At 39.1% G+C, this 23,722-nt stretch overlaps 1 protein-coding gene across 8 annotated transcripts in view; it reads right to left on the bottom strand.

Annotated features, from left to right (window-relative positions):
* Positions 1-2,968: 2,968 nt before the first annotated feature.
* Positions 2,969-23,722, bottom strand: part of LOC129719169 (AMP deaminase 2) — an 84,637-nt gene continuing 63,883 nt past the window's right edge. For 6 of the 8 annotated variants that reach the window (XM_055670638.1, XM_055670635.1, XM_055670634.1 and 3 more), the window contains 5 exons: positions 5,718-6,013; positions 4,419-5,253; positions 3,905-4,356; positions 3,710-3,843; positions 2,969-3,650 (listed from right to left, as the gene is read on the bottom strand). In XM_055670638.1, the coding sequence (XP_055526613.1) occupies positions 3,366-3,650; positions 3,710-3,843; positions 3,905-4,356; positions 4,419-5,253; positions 5,718-6,013 (2,002 nt within the window). In that variant the 3' untranslated portion in view covers positions 2,969-3,365. Of the gene's footprint in view, positions 3,651-3,709; positions 3,844-3,904; positions 4,357-4,418; positions 5,254-5,717; positions 6,014-13,996; positions 14,198-23,722 lie in introns of those variants that run through there. The other 2 variants (XM_055670639.1, XM_055670633.1) reach the window with 2 other exon arrangements.

Here is a 23,722-nt window from a genome sequence, read left to right as displayed (position 1 = left end):
TTACGCGAATTTTTGAATTAAAGCGGTATATCAAGCGGATTTCTGTATTAACATGGTTTTCTCACGAGGCATGTATCCCCCCTAATCCCCCTAATTCTCTAACAATAAAAAAAATCCCCCGCGTAAGAAAACCTAACTGTATTTGAGCTTTTTTCTTATGAAACAATATATCTTAGTAGAAATTATCTGACCTTTCCTTCAAAATATAAAAAATGAGTTAAAGATCTCTACTCTGAAAAAAATATAATTTTAAAAACAAAAAATGCTTTTAGAAAAGATCGGTGATCTCAGATTTTTTCAAATGAAGTATTTTAGATAGACAATTTAGTTGCTCAAAACGTTCTATGCGTTGCAAAAATGTACACCTTGACACACACTCTTGAGTCCGAAACATTTTCGGTGTAGGTTGGTCACACCAAGTTCCCAAGTAATACTAAAATAATACTGTTTTCCAGTGAGATGAAACCGGTCATCAAAATTGATTCATTTTTCGTAAAGTTCTGGCCATTCAAAATTCGAAAGAATTTTATTTATCTCAATTATTTTGTCTATCCCCTGTATAAACCAGGATACTTTTTTGGCGCAACAATTTCGTTGATTTGGGTTTTTAGTGGAACTAAAAATTGTTAGTTGGGTGACAGATACTTTAAACTTAAACAGTTCCAAGTTAAACTAAACAATTACCAGAGAATTACCAATAGACTGCCGCTGAGCATGTCCATCATATTATAAGAGTTGGCAAGCCAAAGAAAATGCATTTTATTACAATTTCGTATCATTGCTTTTTATGAGATGGTGCAAAAGTTTGGATATTTTTTTAAAGTTCTCCAGTACTAAGTTGTCGAATTCATCTGTTCTTAGGAAACTAAAAACTATAAATACCTTTTTAGTTACCATTATTTCTCAGAAACTCAGTGACACCCGGGGCTAAAGGTTCGCCCGCACCACCCCCAACAATACTAAATCTTGTCGAATAGCAGCACCCAACAAATACCAACTCCTGGGGTAGGGTAGGTGAGGTCTCCTTCTTTTGGGTCTCCTCCAGTAACCAGCCGCACTGACATGTGCTCACCCTTATAATATCGATAATTATCGTTAACGTCAAAAAATTAAGGATAATATCGATGACCAGCATTTATCGATAAGTATCGATAAGTTTCCCATCACTAGTTTCAATTTTGTTTTGATTATTTGTGAGCGACTGAGAGACAGATGATAAGGCATCTCTCATCTTTGTCAACTCACTCAAAACATCATCTTTCCCACCGTCATCACAGGCTGATAAACACGAAACACATTTAAACACAATATTATCATTATCATTAACGACTTTCGCTGCTATTTCCGTAAGGGGCGTGCAAACTCTGTGGAACTGAGATTTGCATTTACCAACGCAAACAACCGGATCGTCGCAAATGCGAATGATATTACCACATTTGCCACAATCCATCTTCCCGCTGCAAACAAGCCGAAGCTGCTGCAGACCAATACGCTGGACTCGTCCAGCAGCAACGGAGGGTAAAGGCAAATGAACAACGAAAAAACACAACAATGAAATTTCAATCAGCAGCCGTAGCGTCTATATAACATAGATGCGTTGGTCGGCGCTGGTATAAAATAAATCGATAAAAAACAGAATAAATTAAAAGCATTCAAAGACACTTCTACTTATCCGTTGAGATATCCAATTATGCCGTCGGATCACTAGCACTAGATCACCAAAAGCACTTGATTTCACACAAAAAATAGCTTTTAAATCAGCACACTAGTGGTACACAAGCTACCATGCTCACCGTCATCACTTGAACTGGCCCGGTAAGGGACTAGACGGTAAGGGTAATGGACGATGGACTCATTGAGATTGTAAACTCCCTGAAGGTGAACAATGTACCCGGACCAGAGGGAATTCCGAGCCTGGCTACTAAAACGACCATGAAGGTAGCCCCTGGGTTGTTCAGGGCGGTCATGCAAAAATGCTTAGACAACTGCCAGTTTCCGGACAAGTGGAAGCGACAGAGACTGGAAATGCTGGTGCTTACTTATTACGGGAATCACTTCACGGTGAAATCAGAGTGAAGTGAATAAAGCCCTATTACGGGACTCACCTATGTGACGAAAAAAGTCGCAAAGTGACATCTGCCGTGGAATGTGGGTTATCATGAATGTCATATGAGTGAAGTGGAAACGGAAAAAGCGACGTAAGAATTACTTCTTAATAATTTCACGACCATTTTGAACGGTGAAATGATTTCACGAAGGTAGGGAAGCTTAAAAATCGATTGATTTGTGATTTAGTAATAATCTATATAGAATTTATTTTCCGGTAACAACGCGAATCTTTTTTTTTCTTGAAAAAAAAATCGACTATTTGGGACTTACAAATTTTTGAGTAGCGGTCAACGGAACGTAAGGGAAAAGTTGACCTTCGAATTTCGTTTAGTGGTAGGGCTCAAAAGTTTCCTCTTGTCGAAAAATGTCTTCATACAAAATTTCAGCTCAATCGACTTTCCGGAACTTAAGCTGAGTAACTCCCTCATTTCACTTGTCCTATTCTTATTTTCACTTCACTATCAATCTCACTTCACGGAGCTAATTTTCATCACTTTATCACTTTAGGTGAAATCGGGAATAGGTCTCAAAAAATGAAGTGAGGGTAAAGTGAAATATATTTCACCCGGAAGCGACTCTCGTAATAAGTACCACTGTCAAAGGCCGGGAAACCATCAGGTAACCCATCGGCATATAGACCAATCTGTCCGCTAGGCACAACGGGCAGACGATTTAATTCTAGAAATCAATCAACGCTATCGATACACGTAGTTGAGAGTTAGATGCACTCCAGGAAACTGTAGTTAGTGCACCATAGTACAGAGATCATCGCAGTGAATAACCGTTAATCGGAACAGGAGGGAGAATAACTGAACAAACTTCCGGACAAGGGCAATCACTTCAGCAAGTAAACGCATCAAACGTTTTCAATTCAGATATATTGATTCCAATGAATGACGTAACACAGTATGATCCGCTACTGAAACGGCTACAACATGAAACTGGATATAATTCGCTTTAGCGAGCTCGCAAAGAATTGCAAAACTTGTTTTAAATTTTTGTATTGTTAACGATTACACAATTTCAATCGAAACATTGGTCGGTTATACTGAGAGACTTACTTCGATACGACATTTTTTTGCGTACACTTAATAGCTTATAACAAATGATATAAATTCATCCTAAGGTAATAAATAATTTCATGAAATTACCAAATTCATTGTCCCCACTTCGCTCTGTTTTCTGTGTTAATAGATTCTCAGCCCACCAGGGGAGAACCCCGGTGGTGGTTTATCCCCACCCTGTCAGGGGTGAACTCATTCCAGCAGCCCGAGCGCGCGCTCGCTGTGCACCTTGAAAATGTTCGCCAACTCGTCCAGCAGTGACTCGTGGCGGAAGGCAACCCGAATGTCCGGCACATTGGTACGGCTGATGTCGTTCCCGGCGACACCCTCGCGGGTGTAATTTGGTCCCAGCCAATGCTGTTTCATCTTGTGCGAGAAGCCACTCATCAGTACACTGTTGCGGGCCAGTTCGCTCATGTCGCACGAGCTTAGCTTCCACACCTGGGCCGCAATGCTGTACTCCTCCATCAGGGGTTCCTAGGGGGAAGTGGGTTGAAGAGTTAGATTGCATTGCAATCTGTAGGTGTGAGACTTACTTTGGTGTAGTGGAACTGGAGGGGGTCATCTGTAGATAAAGAAACTACTAATCCTCTCGCTAGGTACTCCGGGAATGGATTTCGGTCATAGTTTAAAAAGAGGGAGTTGTTGGATAGCGGCGACATGGCAATGCCTGTGGGGGTTTGAGTTAAATTTATATCTTATAATGAGAGGCTAAAGTAAGAAAAACTCACCGATTTGTGCGAGATAGTAAAGATACTGAAGGACTGGAACTTTTCGCAGTAGCAATCCGTGGGAGATGTTCTCCGCCATCAGATAGCCGCACACTAAATGCTGCACAGGACCGGCTTCGCCGCAATGAGGTCTCAGTACGAAAGTGTTCATGCCCCGCTCCGTGCGGAAGTGATTAAGCACGGTCATATTAGCGTACATGTAGTAAATATAGTACGCATAGGGCGGATTCTCGTCCTCCGTCCACTGGTCAGGAGTCGTGACATCACCATCAAATAGTGGATTCTCCGGCTTGGATTCGTCATCAACCGAGTCGAACCCGATCACGTACTGCAGGAACTTGTGCAGCTCCGGATGTTGGTTAGGATTGTTGGTCGCGTCGAACAGTGGCTTGAACACGTTGTCCAGGATCTGCTGAAACGATGACATTAGCTTGTTGGTCTTGAAGATATCACTGGAATAAACACGATAAAATTAATATTTTGTTACGGTCAAGAAAACAGTTAAAGCACTCACTAAAGTCTAGGAATCTGAATCAACCAGCGAATGTTATCGGAATAAACGTCCCCTTGGATGGCCCACTTGGCTAGCTTGTGCCACTCGTCCGGCGATTTACCGTAAATCGACAGCCTCAGCTCTGCGTTCTGATATTTACTCTCCTCGAAGTCACTTGCGACTTCCTTGATTATGTTAGCGAAATACTTCCCGTTCAAATAGTTGTCCGTCTTCAGGAAGACCTCCCGCAGTCGAGACTCTCCAATGGGATTGTACTTGGCGTTGAACTTATCGAACCGATGGAACGTGTTCCGGTCGGCATGCACATCCAGCATATCCACCGTCAGATCGTACGTGGTTAGATTCATCGATTGAAAGACCTGCGCCAGGGTCATTTGTTCGCCCTTGGTCACGGTCACCACCTCGTCAGCACTGTTCTTCAACGTTTTCTTAATAAAACGCAACAGATGCTTCTGATTCATGCAACTGGCAGCGTGAATGTGCGTATCGACCTTTCGGATGTTGTAGAAGTCCCGATGCGGTATGGCCTTCTGGGAGGCCAGCTCGCGTAGTTCATTCAGCAGTACGTGCAGCTGAAACTTGGAGTACAGGTAACTGAGCCGTCGGTAGCAGAACGACTTCAACGGACCGTCCGCAATCATCGAGCACATCATCTGCATATCCTGCACGAAATCCGGCAGCTTGGTGTACTCGAACGGAAACGGTTCCGTGTCCTCCTCAGCATCCCGAAACACCTCGAAGACGCCATTGTTCGATCGGATTGTGTAGTTGCAGTCCTTTGGGAACTCTATCAACCACGGTGATTGGGTGCTCTGCGGCGGATTCACTGGATGATCTGTAAGACGAAGTGTGTGGTGAGAAATTAGCCGGTCAAAAGGTGTTCAAGAACATGGAACGACAGCCGTCTTTGGGGCCTGACCTATTTGCAAAACTTGTTTCTAATAATGGTTGAGATAATGACAAGAAAAATGCTGTAAGATTTCGATAAAAATTGTCTTTAAGTTGAACAGTGATTAATCACAGTCGCAGAAAAAAGTACTGAAAGTTAAAACACAACACACATTTTCACACTAGTAGACTAACCGTAGTAAAAGCAATTTATAAAAATCCCATCGATTAGCGAAGCACGAAAGCCACCGTCGAATCGACGACAAAAACCAAAGTAAAAAAGTGGTTCGACGGACGAGTTTTTTGTTTATATGTTCATACGAAAAAGTAAAATAAAAAAAGTTAGAGGAAAAACGATTTCCCTAAAAGAAAAACAAGAAGCAGGGGAAAGTGCACCAACGTTCAACTCACCGGCGATGGATTTCTTGCCCTGGTGGGCATGCTTTTCCGGATGGGAGGTCTTCAGGAAGCGTGCCGTCGTTTGAGGAAAAGACTGATGCGAGTTCCACATGTACTTGTTACGTAGTTCCAGTGCCTTAATGAGCAGCGTCGAAGCGCGCTCGAGATCATCGAGCGGAACACCGCTGGTGTCCTCACCGGAAATGGAAACTCGCTGAAAATGCGACACAAAATCATGATCATCAAACGGAATCAATTCGTCCGGGTTAATCTCGGCGGCGATCGAATGTCGGTCCTGTTCCATGACCCTGTTGGAGTGAAAAAACAGTAAATGAAATTCGTGATTAGAAGTGTATCAAAGTCCGTCCGAAGCTGGCATCAGACTGCTTGCCGACGACAGGAGATCGGGGTTCGGATGACCTTTTTTTTCCGCAGAGCTGACAGCCGGCAGGCAGTGTCACGAAAGCCGTAAACAATCGTGCAACAATTAGCACCCCACCCACGGGCGTCCGATCGGAAATCGATTATTAATTGCAGTATCTTTTGTCTCCGTTCATCTGTTTGTTTTGGCCGCGAGTGGGCCGGTAGTGCTCTGTTTGGAATTGTTACTTTTCCAAGGGGAAAAGTACGGAAATTACAGCAGGAAATATTCAGCTTGTGAATTTTAATTTTGTTTGTTGTAGATTTCAAGTTTCAAAGGAAGCTTTTTTTTATGTTAATCTTCCATTATGATAAAAAACAGACCAAAGGCAAATCATAATTTTCAACTTCAAAGAATATTCAGATCGACTTGAACTGTCCTACAGTACGGTCGCATTTTACCAACAGCTCGAGGCTAAGTCATAGACTACCGAGAGATATTAAATATTTGTTTTTAAAGTTAACGAGTGTTTAGTGAATTAATTTGGTTTGAGATATTTCTACTCAAATTCTATAGTGAAGTGAAAGTGTAGTGAAGTTGTCCAGTTATGCCTGGAAAAAATAAAAAGCTCGCTTTGATGCGGCATCAAGGAAACGTGAGGCATCTCCTCCAAGTGACACTGAAATTTCGACTTACAGGTATGATATTATTTCTTCTGTTGGGGATCTAGAATTCCACACTTCTCATACTGGGCATAAAGCCGTTATGAAGAAGGTTAAAGTTCCACCTATTGTGGTATTTGTAGCAAACTTTAAAGCATTTCGATCAGAACTTTTATCAATTCTATCGAATGTGAAAGTTAATTTTCAAATTGGTCGCCAAGGCGAAATTCGTATTTTGGCCGAATCTTTTGATGGCCCTAAACATCTTTTACAGTATTTGACTGAAAAGATGTATAAATTTTACTCTTTTGATGCCAAAAACGAGAGACCGTTTAAGGCTGTGTTGAAAGGTCTCTCAAATGATCAAAGTATTGATGAAATCAAAGATTGTTTGTCAGAATCACTTGGTTTTGCCCCCAACCAAGTAATTTTGATGAAACGAAAGGCAAATGCCAAAATTTTTCAAAATGGAATACACCAGGAAAATTACTTAGTACATTTTGATCGTACCAAAATACATTAATTAAAATGTTTAGAAAAAGCACGTGTTTTATTCAACGTGCGAATAAAGTGGGAAAATTTCAAAAGTCATGGAGGAATCCATAATCTTACGCAATGTCGGAATTGTCAAGCCTATGGTCATGGAACTCGAAACTGCCATATGGCTGCAAAATGTATGATTTGTGGTGACACTAGTCACACGAAAGATATCTGCCCCGTGAAAGAGATCACTAATAGTTTCAAATGTGTAAATTGTGGGGGAAATCACAAATCTGATTTCTTCAATTGTCCTGTAAGGTCAAAAATTATTGCTTCTAGACAACGTAGGAATTCTAAACAACCTGTAGTCAATGTGGGTAATCAAAAGACTTTCAGTACTGTTCAGGCATCACCAGCACTTTCCTTAGCAGGTGTGTCTGTAGGTAATAATTTAAATTCAGATAACGAATTTCAGGCAACACCAGGCTGTTCATATGCCAGTGTCCTTACAGGTAATATTTCAAATTCAAACAGTAACAAACCATTCGTGTTTGGTGCTGAAAAGTCAGCCAGTATTAATTTAGGTATTCCAACACCCGAAAAGATTGATTACCTACAACAATCCATGCTGCAGCTAATGTCCGTTTTGTTGAACTGTAACTCGATGTACGAGGCTGTTCAAGAAGGTATAAAATTTACAACTAATATTGATATGAAATTGAAATTCAGCAATGATTTTAAATAATGCTGTAAATTTTCTAAATTGGAATGCTCGCTCTTTAAAAGCGAAAAAGGATGAATTTTTCAATTTTTAACAGTCCACGATGTGCATAATGCAGTTGTGACTGAAACGCTTTTAAAGCCAAATATTAAACTAAAAAAGAACCCAAATTTTATAGTTCATAGGTTTGATAGAATTGATGTTGCCGGTGGTGGAGTTGCAATAGTTATCCACCGTCGAATAAAACATCGTGTTTTACCCCATCTTGAAACCAAAGTTATCGAGAGTTTGGGAATTGAAATTGAAACAAGTATTGGCATTCTATTTATAGCCGCAGTGTAAAAAAAAAACATGCATGTAATGCATTATTTAGAATCGACAAGAATTATAATACATGAAAGTGAAGGTGTTATTCACGCTTCATCTGGAATGTAATCAATTAATCACTCAATAACGAGACTCTTTCTAACATCATATTACGAATATCCTCTGCCGCTTCTGCAATGAATGAAATGTGCAATCTAACACACTAGCTAGATTGCGAACCGTTTCATGCGAGGATTGTATATAAAATCTATAAATAGAGTGTCGGATATTGCGTTAAAAACAAACCACCATTCATGAAGGCAAATTTTCTGAATGATTGATGAGCATAAAGCATCCGCTCATTAGCATGGTAAAACGGGTGATCATTTGTTATCTGTATGCAGCAACGCTTTAAATAATTTGCTTGGATTTAACCAGAAGTAATTTTCCAATCAATTTTACCGTCGAAATTAGTATAGTGATCATAAAGCAAAGTTGAATCATAACTATGTGGAACGGATAACAAATAGATTAATCCATATTGTACATCTTGTGTAAACTGTCATGCCAAAAGGTGAAACATTTTAACTGAACATTTGAAACAATTTGAATGACGGTTTGTAAGGACGTACTAATGTTATGAATGAAAGGGTCTCTATCAATTTGCATAGCCATGCTCATCCTACTCCGATAGGCTCTGTGATATGCCCAAGTCTTCAAGCAAAAATTTTTCTTTTTGAGTGTTGAAGTTAAAAAACGGGCAACCAATTCAATCGATCATTTTCGATTTGACTGAAACTTTGTTTAGAAGTTTTTATGGGCAAAAGTCGCCATTTTGTACTATTGGTTTTATTTTCCGAAGCACGGCTCATTTTCGAGAAACTATTAAGAAAATACTACGTCGAGAAAGTATTGATGACCAATAGAGTGCTCTATTAGAGATTAAAAATATTTTCACAGCCAAAACGGTTTGTTTGATTGGCATAGTACCTTTGGAAAATTTGTAAATAATAATTTTGTCCTTCCAAAAAAAATATACATTGTAAAAGACATAAAAAAAACATCGGAAGCTTATGACTTCTTTTTTAATTCTTCATGATCGGACAGCCATTAATGTTTAGGTATTCTTTTGCGATTTTCATAATAAATGAGATTTTTTCAAAAAGTGGGTATCGAACGTCTTCGTCAGTGGTTTTCCTCGGCAGTTTTTCTGCAGCAATCTTATGCAAAAGGGGGCCGAAAAAAACCACTGACGAAGACGTTCGATACCTTATAAAATTATTTTTTAATTTTTCTTATTTTTTTTTTTTGAAAAAAATATTCTAGGATGTATATTTGAATCGGAAAGACAAAATTATTTTCTTTAACTTTGCCGAAGACGTCACACCTATCAAACAAACCGTTTCGGCTTTAAAAATATTTGTTATCATCAGTGGTATAACTTCTCAAAAATAAGAAACTTCTCAAAAATAAAAATTGAAAAAACATATTGAAACTTGGAAATTTTTTGTGGAACTGCTCACACAGCGCAACAAATTTTACTTTTTTTGCTTTGGCTTCTACATATCACTTTTTAATGTAATTTGCTGCGAAAACAAATTTCTCCGTGTTTGGACCTGTTTCACCATAAGGGGCAATAATGGTGCCATTTTTAATTTTTAAGGAATCTCCAATGTTTTTTTGAAATCATTTTTTAAAAGCCAAATAGGCGGCATCCATAAATTACGTAACGCTCATAGGGGGAGGGGGGGTATCCTTGAGCGTTACGATTTGTTACATAGGGGAGGGGGGGTGAGTTAAACGTTACGTAACGAAAAATCTCTGGAGAGATTCTCCAAAAACGAGCATTTCAATCAAGGAAATCCTTCTGCAGCGTTACGTAATTTTTATGGGGGGGTAGGTGTTGGCGTTACGTTTCGTTACATATGGGGGGTGGGGGTCTAAAAATCGGGTTTTTTGCGTTACGTAATTTATGGATGTCGCCATATCGAAATCTTAAGAGTTCGTCCACATAGTTCCATTCTCTCACTCATCTTTACAAAAAAAAAAAAAAAACAGATTTATACATACTTGCCCTATTTCAGTAAGCAAAGCATAGCAAAGCCTTGGTGCTACATTCCGTATCGGAACTCGACCCTCTGTTTATTATACACAGACTTCGCAGCCAGTTGAGTGTACAGGACAATTGCGGGGCTAGCGCTACGATCCTACTGACACTAACAGTCTCTCCCGAGCCGAGACTCGAACATACGACGACTGGCTTGTTAAGCCAGCATCGTACCTCGAGACCAGCTGGGAGAGCCCTATTTCAGTATTGTAGGGAAATTGGGACAAAATTGACATGTTGCTGACATTTTTCGTGGATCAGATATCTACCAATCGAGACCGGCGGCTGATGTGGGTAGTATGGAAAATATTTTTGTGGGTACTTGCCCTTTCAGGAGTATCGGTCAACACTAAAAATTTATTTATTTATTTATATTGAAATAAACTAGAATGAACTAAATCAATGAAACAAAAGTGTTATGTAATTTTGAAAATTAGAGCAACTTCAAGACAAAATGGGTAACCTTTTAATCGGTGATTTTTGATCTGGCTGAAACTATTCGCAGATGGGCAAGAGGAGTCATTATTAATTTTTTCTTGAAACATGACTGAATTTTGAAAAAGGCGTGTAGCAAAGCCATATACAAAAACCTAAATTAATCCACCTAGCGGTCAGACCCAGCCTTTCTCTTTCAAACTTTTATTTATAAAAGTAGATTTACATGAACGCTTCAATCCAATAAATGTATATACACTCTTTAGGTTCTAAAATATTGATGTAGTAATCTATACATATAAAAATGCAGTCCGGTCTGTCTGTCTGTCTGTCTGTCTGTCTGATACATATAGTCTCGAAAACTACCGAAACGATCGACGTGAAAATTTGTATGTAGTGGTTTTTGGTGCCGATAAAGGTTCCTATGAAGGTTTGAGACCCCTTCCTCTTCTGGAAGGGAGGGGTCCTATACAAATGAAACATACATTTCTGCACAACTCAAGAACAAACCAAGCAAATGAAACCGAATGTGGCATGTGGATGTTTTAAGGGGTAACAAATATATCCATAATAGTTGGACGCCCTTCCCTTTCCTGGAAGGGTTCCATACAAATGAAACACAAATTTCTGCACATCTCGAGAACTAATCAACTAATGGAACCAAATTTGGCAGGTAAATACTTTTAGTGATAAAAAATATGTCCATAATGGTTTGACACCCCTCCTTCTCTTTCAAAAGAGGAGTGCCATACAAATGAAACACAATTTTCTGCACATCTCAAGAACTAACCGAGTTAATGGAACCAAATTTAGCATGTGACTCTATTAGGGGTAACAAATATGTCCATAATGGTTCGACACCCCTCCCTCTTCTGAAAGGGAGGGGTTCCATACAAAAGAAACACAAATTTCTGCACATCTCGCGATCTAATCACTTTAATGGAACCATATTTGGCAGGTGAATGTTTTTAGTGGTAACAAATATGTTTCATAATCGACCTCAGGCAACACTGTAGATTGCAAGATAAACTTCCGGTTTATGGAAAACAGCCAAAAATGGCCGATTTCCACCCAATATAATAATATCCGGATCTAGAATGATACTCAGGAGCTAAAATCGACCTCAGATACCATTTTGAATTCTAAGATGGCGACTTTCGGTTTCTGAAAAACAGCTGAAAATGACCAAACACCACCCAATATGAGTGTTTCTTTAACCAGTATGACGTTCAAAATCCAGAAATTGTCTCCAAATGCCATTATGAAATCCAAAATGGCGACTTGCGGTTTCTGAAAAACAGCGGAAAGTGACCAAATACCACCCAATATGGGTATTTTAGGGATTGTTATGATGCATGTAAAAAACCCTTTCCGATTTTTTTTTGCTTCGATTATGCTCAAAATCGCCTTTTTTTCAAGAATCACCATGTACTTCCATCAAGCATTGCAGGTACTTTCTTCAATGGAGACGCACGGTGGTTCATGGATGATTTCTGATATATTTAGTGACATTAATGATAGTGGTTCCTGTGGTTGGCGATGTCGGTCGGCTGGCTCTTCCACACGGTTGTGATACCGGGTTCGATTCCCGATCAGGTCGAGGATCTTTTCGAGCTGGAAATTTTCTCGACTAAGCACTGGAACATAGTGTATCGGTGTACTTATCCTACAACATGCAAAATGTGCCAAAAACAATATCGATAACGAATTCTCTCAACTAATCTAGTTGATCGAGACCGCATTAGCCTCCCAGGCTAGCGTGCGATTAATGATAAAATATATTTCACCGTTTTCGTAGCACACAATACGATATTGAACCAATCCCGGAGAAATCAATTTATACCTCAAAAAATGAACTTGAAACTCTTATTACTCATTAACTATATGCACGATTAGCACAAACTATATTGCATATTAAAGATCAATCTGTTCTCTAACCATACTGAAAATTTTAACGTGCAAATATTCAAGTATAATTGTTAAACTTAACCCGCCGTGTTGTACATAAAGCAAACATGTGCTAGATGCTTCTCGCACTGAATTTCCTTTGTATTCCATTGTTGTATGGTATACAGTAGTTTAATTATTTTCCAAATAATGCCTTCATTTTGATACGGTTTCGTTTCAAAAGTAATGAGTATTTTTGATTATTTTTTTTAAATTTTGTTTATCTAGAATTAAAATGTCCCGCAAGGAAGCAATATAGGATCATTACTGTTCGCACTTTTTTACAGTCACTACTCTACTCCAGCGAGTTGCCTGCGTATTAGGCAGGAACACCAGACTAAAAATTCGTAAGACTAAAATTGTGAATCTTGACAACCTAAACGATTAATCAATGTTTAAACTGTCCCAAGCTATTCTTTGAAAACTGACGAAGTATCTAACAAAAAAGTGAAATTAAATTGATTATACCGGTGGGAGATCAACTATGATGGATTGCGTTGGAATAAAATAGGATAAGCTGAGCTATAACCAAGAACTTTACACTGCTCTTGATTTACACTTTAGATTAATTCATTTATTTTTGTCACAGCAAGAGAAAGTTATTCACCAACTTAGCAAGTGAATAGATCGTGTCCAATCGTAGACACAAAAGAAACCAAATCGTCAATTTGAAGTAACACTAACGCCACCTGCTTCTGATGGGAACAGTAATCTCCCCCTTTGCGAGGTGCTGCTGTTATTTCAACTGGCTTCCCACATTCGAGCGATGGTGATGGTGATGGAAGATAGTGGACAGATAATTAAGCATCGAAACTGGAATCAGGCGAACACTTTTTTATGTCGTACAACACGACACCTCCTATTTGCGCCCGGCGGTGGGTGTCTGGCTGTTTGTTTGTTTGTTTGCTTTCTGCCTGCCCGCCACAACCAAGGTTTAATTGATCGATCCAATGGGAAATGCTAGCTATTCCACTAACATTCCTTGAAGATGAGCTTCTTTCATTGGGCAGTGACACGAAAGGACTTCTATAAAGTCACCTTCTCGGGTTTTTCAGTCCAATTATGCTTGATTGATCGGTTTGAATTTGAACTCGTTACTACTCAGAGGTTAATAGTTGGTCATTAATCTGTAGGAATTTTTCAATTTATGTCCTAATTCACTGCAATCACAACCCAGTGCTTGTTGACAATAACTTACACACTAGTCAGAGTTGTTTGGGTTTCGATCTCTTATCAGGCAAAAACCTCGAAAACGTGTAAAGCGTCACTAACCTAACCATCACCCGCTCGGAAAGCCACCTATTCGTATCAACATCACTTCCCAACATCCTCGTCTGCTTCTGGATAGCACAAAGAATACACTGAAGATGCTATTTCACTTCTGTCACCAATGGGCTCGTTTCTTCATTCAAACCTGACTAATTGAGCCATTTTAGAGCCACCAAACATCAGTTCAAAGCCACCGGCAGCCAGCGACTGGAGGAGGTTTTGCGCCGCGACATTCGACGACATCCGACCGAGAAAGCGCCCTTCGAATGGTGTCAAATTAAATTACCGCCCTTCTGCTTTGGTGGTGGCCACAGCGGCAGACACAGGAGGAACACCTAGTAATATCCTAATGGGTCGCGCACGCACGCACGGCCAGGAACGGGAGTCACGTGTAACGGAAAACGCAACAGCAATCGGAATGTTGCGCATTGTTCCCACGGCGGTGACAACCTGCTGTTCGGTAGCGCGGATTACAGCATAGGCAGTAATGTAGGCAGGTAGCGAATAAAAATAACCCCGTGGATTATTACTTCACTGCTCAACTGTGAAAATTGATAAAAAGTTACAAGAAAATTTACGCGAACAATTGACCAATCACACGCAAGCATTCCTAGCACAGACGATGAGAATGGACACCAACCATTCCCTGTGATATTCTCTGTATCAAGTAAAAAAAAAATGGTCAGAGTTTCCCCGTCCCAACAGGTCAATTTAAGTTTGCTTCCATGAACTAAGACTAATTTGAAGTCTCGAAGGTAAAGATTTCTCGAAAAGTTTTGAAACAAGCCTTTTACTTGAACAATTTCAAAACCTGCTGTCAGAGCGCAATAAAAACTGATGTCTTGAAAGAAAACATGCTGGTAAAAGCAACAATACCGTACAGTATGAAATACATATTATGTGGAGCAGGACGCCGCTGGTCTCTCGTCGTCTATGATTGCAGTGGTACACGAATTCTATTTCCGTAAAATCAAGGAAAAACTGCAATGCTGCTGCATTGATAGTGATTAAAAGTTTATCTCATAAATATGGTTACCCCAAAAAAACATAAACTACTTAACCAGAATTGAGCATTTTTGCAACGGTCATAAGATTTTTTTTTGCATTTTATCTTCGATATTCACCAAATGATCGTGATCGAAAGAGTAGATTTCTGATAATACAAATTTATATAAGCTTATGAGCCAGCGAATGCTTCTAAATATTTTGTCGATTCACTAGAATCAATTCAGAATCTTTTTTCACATTTCAACATTGTTAGATGATCTATTTTTGTTTTCAACTTAACAAATAATATTCTTACGTATATTAGCTGTTTACGTAATACAGTGAATGTAATTGTTCGCAGATGATAAAAACTTGTCAAACAAAAAACAGAAATTAATCATTTCGAACTTTAACTCCCTTGTAATTATTGATTGTTATGATTTTTCTTGGAACTTGTTGATAATTTTGTTCAACTTATCTCCTTAAGTTTCCCTATGAGTGAACCTATGTAACGGCTTACAAATCATTTTTATAAAAAGATTCATATAATAAATTTAATTTGATCAGAGTTTAAAAAGACAAAATCATGTATTATGATAACGTAAATATTGTTGGATTTGGTTTATGAGGAAATAGAGTTAATTCTGATTCAGACGCATTGCGAGAAATTCTTGGTGCTTCTTCAATAACAACGACACGCTTGTGCCTTGTTGTTCGCACAAAGAAACACTACACAACATCGTTAAGTGTAATCGAAGTTCTTTCGAGTATTGTTCTATATATTTCTAAAAAGAAAATTTATGGGGAGTCTGCATATAAAAAATACTAAATCACAGAACAAACGAACTGTAGCTGTCTGCAGATTCATTTGTAACTAAAAATCTTTCTAACTACAGTTAGTCCCACATCACCATTTCATACAACCCTAGGGCTGTATACCTAGTAGTATTTCAGAAAAATTTCAGCAGAAAGTCAGTAAAATATGTAAAAATTACACAAACTAACTATTTCAAACATATATTCTTCGATATGCCACCTTAAAAGAAACAAAACTACAACCAGGGCCGGATTTAGAAGCTGGGGGGCCCGGGGCAAATTTGTTTGTGAGACCCTATTTTCTTAAAACATTTAGAAGTAACCTTCTGGAAGGTGACGAGCAAAAAAAAAGGGGACCCCTTTAATCGGGAGGCCCGGGACATTTGCCCCCTTTGCTCCCCCCTCAAATCCGGGCCTGACTACAACTCTGGTCTAAAATTTACTCCAAAGTTACTCGGAAAGAGTCCTTTCATTTTTCGTCTAATATATTACAATTATATTGAATAACATGAACAAATAGACTGCCCCTGTTTACATAACTGACGTAACATCCAACACCATCATTGCGAGAAAAACGCGGCCGCATGGGATTTACGGGTCTACCCGTGGTAATTGATCCAGAAAAAACACTACGCCAGTTTATGCGAATAAACAAGCATCTTTTTCGCAGATTGTTCGCATAGCCTGGCATGAAAACGCGACTACTTCCTACTCTGCCACGCAGTTATTTCAGTTTTAACAATTGTGTATCGGTCAAACGTCAGTTATTGTCCACCGGCAATTTCAATGAGATAGACACACACACAAACACACATACGAACACACACACATAAACATACAAACACAGGCATAAAGACTCACATTTACACCAAGGTGGGTAATCGCTACATGGAAAAATAAAAACTTGACAGTACAGAGTCAGGACAGAGTTTATTTTTTGTTCAATTTGGGCCCCCAGACAATGCTAAATCTGCCGGATATGAAATGCTCGCGTCTCTGATTGGTGCATTACATATCAAATTTTTCCGAAAATCAGTATAAGAAAACCTCCTTTTTCGCATGTTCCTGCCTAAAGAGCTATCGATCAATCCACTTCCGGTAGATTCAGGATTGTTTCGGGCCCCTGTAGGACCATAAAAACGTTTTAGCAAAACGATTAATTTTACCCCCGTGGTATACACACACGTTTTAATTGTTTCATCTAATGCAAATATCCACTACTAGGGGGAGTGTTTGTAAAAATATCAATATACAATACAAGAATTCAATTCCCCTTTCCCCTTCCCATGGATTGTGAGTCGAAAGAAACGATTTAAATTTAGACATTTGCACGTTGTATGGAGTGACACCAGTTTTGCAACCAATTGACAGTTACGCCAAAACTTTTTTCCAATATTTCTCAAAAGTTTTAGAACAAAATAGTTTTCTTTTCGTTTGTAGTGTATGTATCTTAGGGAAAGGAAACTGAATCAACGAAAAAGTGCATTTTGGTCATATTAGCTCTTACGTCAACTATGTAAACAGGGGCAGTAGAGTCGTCTGAATATACTGAATATACACTACGGTCGCTTTTTACGCGGCTTTTTTTACGCGGCTTTTTTTACGCGGCTTTTCTACGCGGGTTCCGGAATTTACGCGGTTTTTTTAAGCGGATTCCGGAATTTACGTAGCACGTATTCCCCGCGTAAAAAAGCGACTCTAGTGTACTGAAATTCAAAACTTAACTAAATGTCGAATAGATAAATGGAATATTTAAATGATATATAGAAAATGTGCCTAAACTCTCAAAAATAACTTAAAAATGTCTCAAAACTGTCAAAGGAGTAAAATAAAAAATGAGCATGAGCATGAGCATGAGCATGATTGACCGCCCGCGGTTGCTGCTCCGTTATTGCCAGATCAGCTGTAATTACACAGAGAACCAATGGATGATGCTTGGGATTAACATTCATCCTCAATGTGTAAAAACTGGTGACCTTAATCTTTATATTAGGCAATACCAGCGCCGGCCGCATCCGAATGCAGGTCAAAGAAGGAGTGTGTATGGGAATATGTTGACGTGATACTCGCTTTATTGGAAGCCGAGAACACCTCTGCACTTCCACGAGAAATCACTGGGATGTTGGAGAAAAGGGTAAGGTTTGCAGGAGGTTTCGTTTTGGTTAACGATGCGCTGAGTTCTAATACCTGGTTCATAATAACAAATAGCGCGCGTACGAGTTTATTATATCTTCTACGGAAATCATAACGCGATCCGAACTCATTCCGGTTGATGATGTAACACCGCAAAAATAAAGCGCACGCGAGGATACCGGACCTACAACCTAATCAAGACACACTCAAATATTCGAAAATCTGTTTATGAAGTCATCATGCAACTACCGAAACGTATCTCTCATTGATTTATCTCAGCTGACTACACAATGTTACGAAGCAACCAGATATGCATTACCCAAAAATAAGAAAAAAGTAAATATATAGGCCCTCAACACATACTGCAAGCGGTCAGCAAGAGAACTTCAAAAACGGCCTATTTGCTTGGCCATCGCCGTTCGACAGACGAGTCGCGTAGAATCCTGATATTAATTGCAAATAATTGCGATATTTGGTGGCGGTTAATTACGATGTTTTGTCGCGATTAATTATTTACGATATTTATCGAACGAACGGAACCTATTCCGAATCACTGCGTGCTGGAAAAGAACCTACGGGTGGACAGTCTGCGAATAAATGGTTTGGTACACCTCGGAAGTCACAACACACCGAAAATCCATAGTTGAGCAAAGCTCACCTGGGCCGAAAACACGTTTACTTCGGAAAGTTATGCGCGACCGCTCTATTCTCTCTTACCGACGCATACGCGCGGTATTTAGCGTTGATTACCACTTACTTCTTGAATAATGAAGCGAAGATACCTACTGAGTATGAAAAACTGGCAAAGTTTCATGCATTCATAGCTAGAAAATTTTTCAAAATGCAAATATGCATATCTAACAAGACCGAGTACTAATTAGATTTAACAAAATGCCAAAACAATTGCAGTCAAAATTTATTTGCCATGCTCACCGACAAGATTTCTACTTAATTAAATTAAAAGTTGTCTATGTGTTTCAGTATTTACTCAAAAGCTAGAAAAATCATAAAACAAGGGCATAAAACTGCTCAAAATATTCGTAACCGTCCAGTCGGAGCGCGAAAGATAAATTTCTAAATTATGTTGTACTGCTACTACTTCCGTCATGTAAAAAGCAGCGTGTTCAAAGGTTTAAAACATCCCTCCTATTGGAGCAATTCTGTCTATTGAGTATAAACTTTGGCAAACAAAGCGACTCCATGAATCACGCTTTAACAAATCTCCATATACTGAGAGCAATGCAACCAGATATGTATCTTCCAAAATAAAAATAAATAAATAAATAACCCAATTGATTCAGAAACGGCAGACAACGCAAGCAGGGTATGTACAGTATCCCTACCGACGTCAGTCCACTGCGCACACAAATAACGAGACAGCTCGATGAACGCGAAAAAAAAAACTATACCTTACACATATATATCATCCTCATATAAACTGCACAAAAACAAAGGAAATCACAAACTCACGACAATCCTACAGTCTGCACCCCTCAAGTCTCAGCACGCACTGCAAGGCCGATGCCATACCGGAGAGGATACGAAGCTAACAGCGTCGTGAAAAGCAGAAAAAAAACAGTGGTTCCCTTTTGCCATGCAAATCAAACAAAAAACACAGGCAAAACGTTACCAACACTAATACTTATCCTTTAATTCCCGCGTCCTCTGTGAATCATCATGCTAGTGCGAGAACGTGCCGCACGCAAGAGCAACGGTCATCCTGCACTTGCACTTCTCGCGCTTTTCCTTGTTCACCTTGCACCTTGCACCCTGCACTTACTCACACACACACTTATGGCAAGGCAAGGGCTAGCGGGAAACGTGCTCCGCCACCGAAAAAGAAATGCAGCTCTCACAAATTAGCCACAAATTACACGAATCTTTAACGGATTTCAACATTGACGTCACTCTCACCGATAATACGAAACCGCCACATTTCGTATTACCTTTTACTCCACCCTTTGCACTTAAAATATAACGATTACGCGACGGGAAGGCTAAATAAAATACGTCGACATTATTGCACTATCCTCAACCGTACACGACAACCCTCGGAACACTTCATCGCGATTCGAATCAAACACTCGGAATTCACACCGAAACAACAGCGGCCTTCAATAAATGTAGACACATCCCTTTTCCAGATAGAAAATATATAACTTATAAAAAACTTGAAAAAACGACGAAAAATTCCGACGAGAAACATTTTCACGTCCGTTTTTGATCACAGCTTGCTTCGATCGACCGTCAAAGAAGTAAAATAAAAAATGTCGAATAAGTTCTTATATAAAAATTTGAAACATGTCTTAAAGTTCATTAAGCAGACAATGTGTGCAGTAGGGAAAGCGGAAAATAAGCGAACTGAAAATATGATACAGATTTGAAAAAATATAACGGGTAAAAGCCGTTGTTAAAAATAGAAATTTAGTTTAAAATATGTCTTAAAGTGTCTACAAAATATCTCAGAAGTATACAGAACAATGTATTCAAAAATTTAAAAATGTGTTAAATTTTTTTTTATATGTCTCATATCTCTATCTCTATATCTCAGAAATATATTTAAAGTGTATGGAAAATGATGTGTCAAAAATAACTTAAAACAGTACCCAAAATATCTTGAGAATATATCAAAATTGCTTAAAATATCTTCAAAGGTTTGAAACTATGAGAGAAATGCCTCCAAAATATCACAAAACGTCTCAAAACCGTCTTTTTCTCTTGTGGAATAAGTCTACTGTGTCCATTAATTAAAACTTTTGCTGTAGGGGAGACTGGGGAGACTTGATCCCGTTTCCTTAATTTCATTATATTTGTAAGAAAACACATTCAAAATATGTTTCTGTTGCGGATTTGGATGAACCATACTAGTGTCTGATTACCATAAAAAAAAACTCTTAGTTATAGTGCTTTAAAAAGCAGTATCAGGGATTTTTGTAAAACATGCATAAATGAAAAAAATCTCAGACTAGGGGAGACTTGATCCCTCATTTGGGTACACTTGATCCCCCTTTCGAAAAACATGTTGTTTTTCGCCTAATATTGATGTAAAATTTAAGGAATCGTTCGTTTATTATGTAAACACTCAAGGGTCATTTTATTTCACAGACAATTGATTGCTACTGAAATGCTGTTGGTTAAAAATGTTTCTAAAATATGTTGTCAAATGGTTAAAAAAGCTATTTTAAAAAAATTTTCGGAGTTGTCAAAAAAATTAAAGTTTGCGACATGCCGTTTTCTTATTCTGCTGTTTCTCCTTAGGTTTCATGCTCTGCTTTGCCTTGAATTCTTGTTCGATTTTTACTCGAACCGGAGTGTCCGTCAGAATCTGAGTCTCCCCACGCCTTCTGCCTTTCCTGGTATTTTTGCGGGGTGAAGCTTTGGGAAATGGTTTAATTTCTTCTGGTGTTTTGATTCCACTCGGAAAAGGTTAGAGGTAATCTGAGGGTTCTTGTTCGATGATCGGAATTGATATTTGAGCGAGAGCAAAACCTACTGGAACATGTTAAAGCCGGCATTTTTTTTTTTCGGAAGCTTGGGTGTTTCGATTTTTGGTACACGTCGCGTTCTGGACTGCTTAGCGCCAGTGGAATCAGCAGATGATTGTTCTGCGGAATTATTCCCTGCTTGTTGATCAAGTGAAACGTTTATGGTTGATGGATGCTCGACACCTGCATCATAAACTGCTGCTTCGACACTCGATAAAGGGTCACTGTTGACTTCGGCACAAAGGGATCATGTCTCCACGAATTTGAAGGATCAAGTCTACCCAAAAGAACTAGTTTGGCAAACTTATTTTTTAAATAGTTTTCTATGGGAAATCGGTTTAAACATTACAAATTCTTTTAGTTTACATATCTATCAATCTTATGTTTATGAATTTCATATTCAAGGGGTGATCATAGATGATTCATTTGAAATCTTAAATTTGAAAAAAAAAATCTATGGAGGTGCTTGGACTCGATTTTTGTTTTAATCTAGTATATTTTAGATCCTGAATTTTCTATACCAATTTTTTATAACAGGAATACTGTTTCATGTAAAATAACACATTTCTCTAGTATATTTGAACAACATATGTCATTTCACCAGTGAGATACCATGAGGGGATCAAGTCTCCCCCGGGATCAAGTCTCCCCAGTCTCCCCTATATTCCGTTGCTAGGATAACCAGTCACCCACTATTGATTGAGTTAATGGCCGATTACCTCGGCACTCTCCCAGTCAGGTAGAATTTCCTTTATGACACCAATTACCTTTTCAGGATTAGCAGACCAAATTTCACTCTGTTATAAGCAACCCTTGCTGAGAAATTTGATTCTGTTCATGTACAATGAACCCCAGCTGTATAGCAGATGTTCCGAGGTTTCGCTTTGCATGCTACAAAAGCGACAAGTGCTTCAGGATAACACTAATGATATTGACTCGGACAGTGCCCACTTACTAGTCATGTTTAGGTACAAAGGCCCTCTTGTTACTACCGTTTTTGACTGGCATCAACCATGGAATACTGTGGGTAAATTATCTATTACCACTGATATCAGTACTCCAGGACCAAAGATTTCCGCACCTGTTTTCGAACCAAATTCTGAGCCTTCGGTAAAGAATACCGGTAACCCCTGACGAACCATGTCAACTACGCACTCCCAGTCAAAATGTTATGATCCACGCTTTTTGTAGGAAATGTCGTATTCAACCATAGATTCTATTCAGTCCAGTGATTCTGACACCACTAGTTTGTTCAGTTAGGCTTGTTTACGTCGATCCATTTTTACCTTTTTTCGTAATGCTTATTATCTACTGCATTCTTATCGACCTTTTCTTTGTTCTCCTTTTTGTACCGGGCAAGGTAAGTATCGTGTAAAAAGTGACCCCAAATTGCATTATTTATTGAACTTTTTTACGTGCTAAGTGCATTGTTTTTGTGATTATAACTAGCTTGCTTTCCTGCACTGTTGTCTTGCTCGATTTTTTTCCCAACAGCGCCATCTTTCCGTCAAATCAACAATTAGCTTATCCCCAATCCTTCCGATGGAATCTGCCCGCATTGATTACTGCGTCGAAGCACCCGCACAACCGATAGAGACATTAACAGGAACCGCTGAATCTACATATCCAGCTTGTAGATGCCAAAAGGAACGATCCATCACATTCGACGTCCAGTTAGCGACTTATTTGACTATACCGGGATGCAACGCAACAAGGTTCAATGGTAGTCCACTCTGACTCTGTCTCGATTCTACCATCTTCAAAAATCGATCATCTCTCCGTTCGTCAACAGAGCCGTCCCGGTACTGAGTTCAGACAAACAAAGGAGGTCTTCCAGCCTGTTATCTCAGGTAATGTCGCTAACGAGCCCTCCAATATTGAAATGATTGCTGCCTATTGCAGCTAGCGCTCATCACAGTCGTCTCGGTCCTGAGGGCAGATGTGAAGAAAGTATAATTACGATTCGGCCCACGTGTACTACCAGAGTATTGGCGGTATGAACAGCGTTGTCGATGATTTCCGCGTAACCGTCTCGGATCGTTGCTATGGCTATGACAACATAGTTTTTACGGAGACTTAGCTGGATTCACGCACGGTTTCTCGTCAAGTGTTCGGAAATAACTATAAGGTTTTTCGATGAAAAAGGAGCGCCCACAATAGTCGCAAATCTGTTGTAAGAAACGTTCTTGTGGCTTAGGGCCGCTTTTAGATTAAAAAAAAATGAGTTTTTTTAGACAATTGATATTCAGTTTTTATTTTAACTTTTTTTTCACAAAAAAATTTTTTTTAGATTAACTTTGCCGAAGGC

The sequence above is a fragment of the Wyeomyia smithii genome, chromosome 1 (genome assembly GCF_029784165.1).
Source record: "Wyeomyia smithii strain HCP4-BCI-WySm-NY-G18 chromosome 1, ASM2978416v1, whole genome shotgun sequence".
NCBI lineage: Eukaryota > Metazoa > Arthropoda > Insecta > Diptera > Culicidae > Wyeomyia > Wyeomyia smithii.
Note: the sequence above shows the minus strand (reverse complement) of the source record. Positions and strands in the feature narration are given on the sequence as shown.